The 7,810-nt window shown below is 43.8% G+C and overlaps 1 protein-coding gene across 2 annotated transcripts in view; it reads right to left on the minus strand.

Annotated features, from left to right (window-relative positions):
* The window catches only part of SLC5A8 (solute carrier family 5 member 8), a 61,223-nt gene extending 57,318 nt beyond the window's left edge, over positions 1 to 3,905 (minus strand). For both annotated transcript variants that reach the window (XM_078449553.2, XM_081796224.1), the window contains exon 1: positions 3,459 to 3,905. In XM_078449553.2, the coding sequence (XP_078305679.1) occupies positions 3,459 to 3,809 (351 nt within the window). In that variant the 5' untranslated portion in view covers positions 3,810 to 3,905. The remainder of the gene's footprint in view (positions 1 to 3,458) is intronic.
* Positions 3,906 to 7,810: the final 3,905 nt, after the last annotated feature.

Here is a 7,810-nt window from a genome sequence, read left to right on the forward strand (position 1 = left end):
AACAATTCTCACAGCCACAATGCAAGTCTAGGACTATTTGATGCCGAAATCTTGGCAGGGAACCACTACATTATTCCAAATAAATAGGCAAACTGACCATGTCTCTAAGACTCAGAGTGAGTGGGTGGCACTGACGCATGGTAGGACCTTCAAAAAACAACTAACAGGTAAAAAACACACAGCACAGCATAGTTTTGTGGAGGAGTTCCAGCCCTTGACCCAGTCCCAATCATGACTCCACAAGCTCGGGGAAGTCACTGGAAATCTTAGGCTCCTCCTCTTGAAAATGAGGATCACAGTACTAATTCTTTCCCCTCTTACTTTGCAGGGTTTTGGAGGCTATCAAGTGATATAAATGGATGGGGAAATATTGTAACTTGTTATTCAAAAGTAAGACATTAAAAATTGGCATCCAAATCCACAGATAAATATAATGCATAATTATAAACATACATATGTATTCAAAATAAATACATATGAATAATATATATAAATACATATAATTCACAAAAATACATATATATTTAGGGATTATAGGTTATATATATATACCTAGACAACTCAGTTCCAACACACAGATTTTGTGGATCCAGAAAGATCCTGAAGAAGTGGTGAACGAAATTGTATTCCTGCATTACCTTCTTATCTGTGGGTCTGGAAGCGGCTAACACCTATCAGGCCTATACTTTAAAAGCAGTGATAAATAGATAGCAGATATGCTTCTGAATAGCCAATTCTAGCTAAAGAAATATAAGTTAGGAAGAGATTTCATATTTGAGCAAGAATACCAGGGTATATCACCCAGCGCTGGACTTCTAATTCTGTGTAGGTGGTGCCCTCTGAGGCATATATAAACAAATAGAAAAGAGTTACAGGAGAGTGTTTGCTATGGCCAATCGTCAGGGACAAAGCATGTTATCTTAACTTCCCTGACCCCAGCTGCTGGGCACCCACCAGTCATGCAAGCTGCCAGCGTGCCCACAACTCTGTGTGTTCTGTTCTACTTCCCTTGTTCTCTCTGTACTCTTGTAAGCCCTGCTTAAGGGTTATAACAGACTCACCAGAGGCTTCAGAAGCAGGCAGTATGCACCACTGCACAGCCTCTAGGCATGTGTCTACTTTGCTTCACACTCTTATGTAGCTTAACTTACTCTGAGTCTGTCTGCAAAATGGGGCTCTCTTAGCACTTCCCTTATAAGGATTGTTTTAGTATTGAGTCAGATAATGTATGTGTGTAAACCATGCAGCCCAGTGCCACACATGTATTAAGCATTCAGTAAACATTAACTTCTTGCCATTTTTAGCTGGAACTCTGCTAACAGCCTCCACCGCTGGAAATGTATGGGTAATCTGTTTCTGGTTGAATTAATGCTGCTGTCCCGAGGAGGCATGGGTCAGTGCTTATGAGAGGAGCATTCATCTCTGGGGACTGAAGTCCTCTTGCCAGGTTCTTCAAACCCTTTCTGAGTTTTGGAGTTGGTTGACTATAGATCAGAGCTCACAGACTCAAACTGCCTAAGGACTCATAAAGTAATATACACAAGTGGATTGGCCAGGTGTTCATATATTAAAATGTTGGACTATTCCTCACATCCACTAAGAAATATGTCCTCTCACATCTCTCTCAAAACCAAGTACTCCCTTCACCCTGTCCATGTTCCCTTTTGCATTTTTGAGAAAGACAAAAATGCATATAAAGATTTCTCTATCATGAGAAAGTAACCATGCAGCTACGAGAATTAACAGGAAGTGAGAACAATGGCTGTAAAACTGGGAATTGATCATGGAATTCACCCGAGGGAATGTGAGCCCAGTGTCACCAGGCTTCTAAATTTTCAAAAGAAGCTAGAATCTGGAATTGTATTTGACTTCTCAACATCATAAATGCTAAATTAATTTTCTTTCAAAACACTTTAAGGGTCAAAAAAAAAAAAAAAAAAAAAGAAAAGAAAATTAAGATTGGCCTGGGGCAGCCAGTTTGTTAATTTTGAGCAAAACAAATTCCATTCTGCTCCCTTCTGGGATGATGACTGAACTCTCCCAAACACAATGACCAGAGTGAGTGGAAGGCATTGCTGCCCCAGGGGTGCCTCACCCTGGATGGCATCACCACAGCCCAGGCAGTTTGTCACTAACACTTGTTGTGCCATTGAGGCCCCGTAGCCAGCACCAGTTGAACCAGCCTCACTAGGAAACCACCTTCCAGTGGCTCTGGACTGGAGCAAAAGGTACCTGAACTTAAGGCTAAGAATGAGTGTCAGAGCCCTCTGGATAATGACCTGTGCGAGAGGAAACTTCTGCAGGTTTGCCCATGTGCCTCGTGGGTTAGTGCCTGGATAAAGAGACCACTAAGGGTGCTGAACTGCACCCCCACCCCGCTCACATTCAACAGTTCTTTAAATTAAACCAAACATTCCCTCCCTCTCCAAAGCCCTTTCCTGCAGACAACTGGAGAAAACCTATAACCAATGGAGCTGTGCAGCAGGAAAGATGGTTTTATTTATTGATTTAAATTGGAGTTAGTTAACATACAGTGTAGTATTGCTTTCAGGAGTAGAACCCAGTGATTCATCACTTAACATATAATACCCAGTGCTCATCCCAACAAGTGCCTTCCTTAATCATTTTTCCACTGAGAGAAAAGGCAGAACTGTTTAAGAACCTTTCAGCCAAATCTTCCTAGCTATCCCAAGATAACCACGTCTGCTACTGTCACCACAAATATTTATGGCCCACGTTTTCCCAGCACTCACCCAGCCCCCGACACTATTCTGAATGTTATCCTTGCATCATCTCATTTAATCCTCCCAACAACTAGATGAGGTAGTTGGTATTATTACTTTCATTTTGAGATGAAAGAAATGGGCACAAAAGGTTAAATAAATCATTCAAGGTTACCCAGCTAGTAAGGGGTAGACTCTGATCTCAAATGTAGGTACTGGGACAGGAGTTACAGCACCTTACCCACTTGGGCATGTGCCTCTGGAGGGTGTGTGTGTGTGTGTGTGTGTGTAGGGGCAAGGAGGGGAGAGTGCGCAAATTCTTCCCAGGCGATCCTGGGAAAGTGAGTGGTGCCTATGGACCTGGAACAAGGGGATTCCTTTCAAGGAGGAGAGGCTGAGATTTGAACAACTTACCCTCCCCCAGATAAAAAGTTTTAAAATCTTTCCCCTTGACTCGGAATCAAAGATGTTAAAGCAGAAAGCGCCTTAGCACTAATCCAAATCACTCCGTTTACTTTGGAAGCCTCTCTTTGTCAGTGAGCTCCTGAGAGCAAATTCCAAGATTTTTGTGGACTTCACAGGACACCTCTCCCCAAAAGGGGAGGGCAGAGGAGGTAATGGACCTGGACAGGGAGATATTTCGATGTGGTGGTGAGTCTGCCCCCAGGAAAATCCCTCCAAGAGCCTGAAAATCCTGCCCCCTCCCCTCCCCCCCAACCCACCCTCACCCTTTACCTCGTAGGTGCTGGTAATTCCCAGTTTGTAGAACACCGGGAGGAAGACCTCCGCGCTGATGGCCACCACAAAGAAGTAAGTGATGGCAAAGATGCTGAATATGGCCCCAAAACGGTAGACCTCCGAGGGGGTGCCCAGGACGGTGACGGCCGACATGAAGCTGGCGGTGAGGGACAGCGCCACGGGCACGGCTGTCATGCTGCGGCCGCCCATCAAGAAGTCCTTGGAGGTCTGCTGGCCGCCCCCCGCGAAGGCGTAGTAGATGCCGATGGCGGCGGAGATGAGCAGCATCGCGGCGAACACCACGTAGTCCCACACCACGAAGGTGCCGATGCCCCGCGGCGCGTCCATGGTCGCTGGGTCTCCCGGGTCCTGCGTTCCAACCGTGGCCCCGCGGCGCACAGCTTTACCTCTGCGGCGGGGCGCTCACTTCTTATTCCCCGCGCCGCGGGCGCGGCAGGCGTGGCGCCCGCGGGAATTGGAGGCGTCCTCCAGGTATCGGTCCCCGCCGGCTCCGAGCGCCCCGCGAAGGGGGGGACGTGGCTAGGCGCGGAGGCCTCTGCACCCACCGCAGCCGGCCGAGCTCGTCTAGCCACGCCAAGCCCTCACCGGGGTGCCGGGCTCGGGGTGGCCGGGGTCGCCGAGCGCCGCGGACACCTGGGAGAACTGGCGCCTCCAGCCGCGTCCCGCGAATCCGCCGGGAGCGCTGGGCCTAAATGTTACCAGGTGGCACCCGAGGGGACGCACCATTTAAATAAACAGGCGACCGATGGGGGAGCGCGGGTCGAAGGTCAGTTGTAACACTTGTACTTTTCGCTTTCCGGTTCAACAGTCCGGGTCCTTACAAGAAGATACACCTGGGGTTTTTACATTGCCTTCTTTGATAACTTGATGGGCGTTTCAGGTGACAGTGCGGTGAGCTGAGGTTCCAGTCCTTAGGCAGGTAAGCAATTACAAAGGAGAGGAAGAAATCTGTGCTATTGGTGACTTTTTCTCCTTTAAAGAAAATATTATTTAAATTTTAGTTAACATACAGTGCAATATTATTGGTTTCGGGTGCCTTTTCATTCAATAAACATCTCCGATCCCTACAATCTCTCCTAAATCTGATAGTTTCTATTGTATTAATGGTTTAAGGAAGGCTTAAACCCTGTGACATATAACATGCTTGGTACTTTATACATTAACTAATGTAATTCTTACAATTACTCTTGAGGTAGGAATCATCTCCATTTCTTAAAGGAGGAAACTGTCTTAGGAAGATTAAAACACTTGCCAGGAAATGGTGGGGATTAAGATTTTTATTCAAGGTCTCATATCAGAATTCGTTCTTTTAATTGCAATGCTATGCATTGTAGAACCCAAATGTAGATAGGTGTTAAATATAGGCATAAATATGTACACTTAGGTGAAGACACCTGAAAGCATATGGAAAACAAGGTCATTTCCAGTATCAGTACTCAGGACATATTTTAAGTGGCTTCCCTTGAAATATTACTAACAATACATGACTCATGCTTGTAAAGCAACATGACTCCCAGGTTTTTCCTCTGAAATAGACCCTCCAGTCAAGTGTGCCCTGGCATAGGTCTATTTCAGGCCAAACTTGTTCATTGTCATACATCTTAATAATTTACCAGGTGATCCTTCATAAGCAATCCACAAAATGCATTTAGCCCAGCCCAGAATGTAAAGAAAACTATACCAGGTTTTATTTTTTGTGAACTGGCATTGTTTGTATAATATTTTTAAAGGGAAATAAAGAAGGAAATGGAAGCTAAATCCAAGTAATTCAATCACTTACACAAATATGTGGCTTGGACTTATGTCCCAACTGTGTGAAATTTACTATCTTTGCACTTATGATTTTCTCCTGTTCTCACTGCCTGGCACTCAAACTCATCACGAAACAGCATCTTACAAGCTTTAAGGTACAGCATCCACTGTATCTAGGGCTCTTCCATCTCTGCCCAGAACTACGGTGCTTTACTTGCAAGGACAGCTCCTATCAAGACTCACTGAGCACCACCAGTGAACCTCACCCCAGTTAGTGTCCTGCCAGAGGACTGAGATGACATGGTCTCTAGAGGTGATGGGCTCTGCTTACATAAAGAGGTGCTCTGGTAGTAGTGGAGAGACAAGAAGTCTTCCCATCTACTTTTTAGGCATTTCCTTTTCAAGTGGATCACAAAGTATGTTTTTAATCCAGTTAAATGTGACCTCCTAGCAACTCAGCCTACACTATCTAGCCCTTGACTAGCTCTCAGGCATCTTTTCCTATCACTTTTTCCCCCCCTACTTGGTCTACTATCTTTTCACTGTTCCTGGAACATGCCAAGCCTGTTTCTATCTCAGGACCTTTGCATGTGTTTCATCCTCTGCCTTTAATGTTCTTCCTTCAGATATTATCATGACTCCCACCCTCACTTCATTCAGGCATCTGTGCAAATGCCACCTCCTCCAAGAAGCCTTCCTTGACCACTCCATCTGAAAAGTGTATCTATCACCTTCTACTCCCTTACCTTGCTTAGTTATTCTCCAAATACTTTGTGCACTCTGAAATTGTTCTGTCTTTACTTTGTCTTCTCGCACTGGAATAGACGCTCCATGAAGGCAGGGACTTTATCTGTTTTGTTCATCACTATATTCCCTGGGTGTAGAACAGTCTGGTACATAATAGTCATCTAGAAAATTGTTGACGAAGGAAAGGATTATTAGAAAATCCTCTCAAATATATTTACTCAGGCCTATTTTTAATGTTTCAAATTTCATCTTTTTCTATGTTTTCAAAGACATTTGGAGGAGGTTGTGGTGCAGACCCCCCTACACACACATAGTCAAAAATCCACGTAAAACTTTGACTCCCCCCAAACTACTAATAGATTACTATTGAGCAGAAGCCTTAACAGATAACATAAAGTTTATCTACACATATTTTGGATGTTGTACACATTATATACCATATTCTTACAATAAAGTAAGCTAGGGAAAAGAAAATGTTATTAAGGAAATCAATAGAAAGATAAAATACATTTGTAGTTCTGTACTGCATTTATTGAAAAAAAAATCCATGTATAAGAGGACCCACAAAGTTCAAACCTGTGTTGTTCAAGAGTTACCTGTACTTATAAACACATAAAAGTGTATAATATGCCTATTTATGTAATGCCTTGCAACTGCACAGTTCATAAAAGTTTTATAAGTATATTCACATTTAATATTTTGTGAAAAATGGTAGTTTAAACTACAATAAGTACATATATACTCCCCCCCAATCCCCTTTTTAGTGTTTTTTAAAATTTATCAAAATATCTTTTCTCCCAGAAAATCATTTGGTGGCCCTCAAAATCAGTCGCCTGCTACATCTGAAGGCCATAGACATAGATATTGAGAAGTGGGCCAACAGAGCCAAACAGATTTCCCCAGACTGAAGTTAGGATGGAATTTTTTTTTTTTTTTAGTTTATTTATTTATTTTGAGAGAGAGAGAGAGAGAGAGAGAGAGAGAATGCACAGGAGGGACAGAGAGAGGGGAGGAGAGAGAGAATCCCAAGCAGGCTCTGCACTGTCAGCACAGAGCCCAATGGGGAGCTCAAACATGAGATCATGACCTGAGCTGAAATCAAGAATCTGATGCTTAAGGGGCGCCTGGGTGGCGCAGTCGGTTAAGCGTCCGACTTCAGCCAGGTCACGATCTCGCGGTCCGTGAGTTCGAGCCCCGCGTCGGGCTCTGGGCTGATGGCTCAGAGCCTGGAGCCTGTTTCCGATTCTGTGTCTCCCTCTCTCTGCCCCTCCCCCGTTCATGCTCTGTCTGTCTCTCTCTGTCCCAAAAATAAATAAAAACGTTGAAAAAAAAAAAATTTAAAGAATCTGATGCTTAAGCAACCAACTGAGCCACCCAGGCACCCAGGGAATGAACTGTATATGACTCACCTCATGTGACTGGGAAATGTTTATTTGCCACCTATCCTAAAATAAGGAAACAAGAATGGAATTTATATTGAAAATTACAGCATTGCATGATTAGTTACTTTACTGCTTTTGGAGTAACGTTATCGAATATGGGAATTTTTCTGAATGGCCTCTGTAATTTTTTTTTAAAGCAAAATAGCTAGAGGGAAGCCAACGAGAATGGAATGATACATGAATTATTTTCAAGTGGAAAAAGGACCTTGAATGCACTATTTGTTATAGCTCATGTGAGGATAGAAGCCGGTCAAAGAGTTCCTGAATTTTCACAAGTAGACATAACCATTCCTGTGTACCTTGCAACACGGCCCCCAATTTTTCTCTCCCCTCTATGATTCCTTTCACTTGTAAATGATCTTATCCCATTTCTTCATATTAGAATCA

The sequence above is a fragment of the Panthera onca genome, chromosome B4 (genome assembly GCF_046562875.1).
Source record: "Panthera onca isolate mPanOnc1 chromosome B4, mPanOnc1 haplotype 2, whole genome shotgun sequence".
Taxonomy (NCBI): Eukaryota; Metazoa; Chordata; class Mammalia; order Carnivora; family Felidae; genus Panthera; species Panthera onca.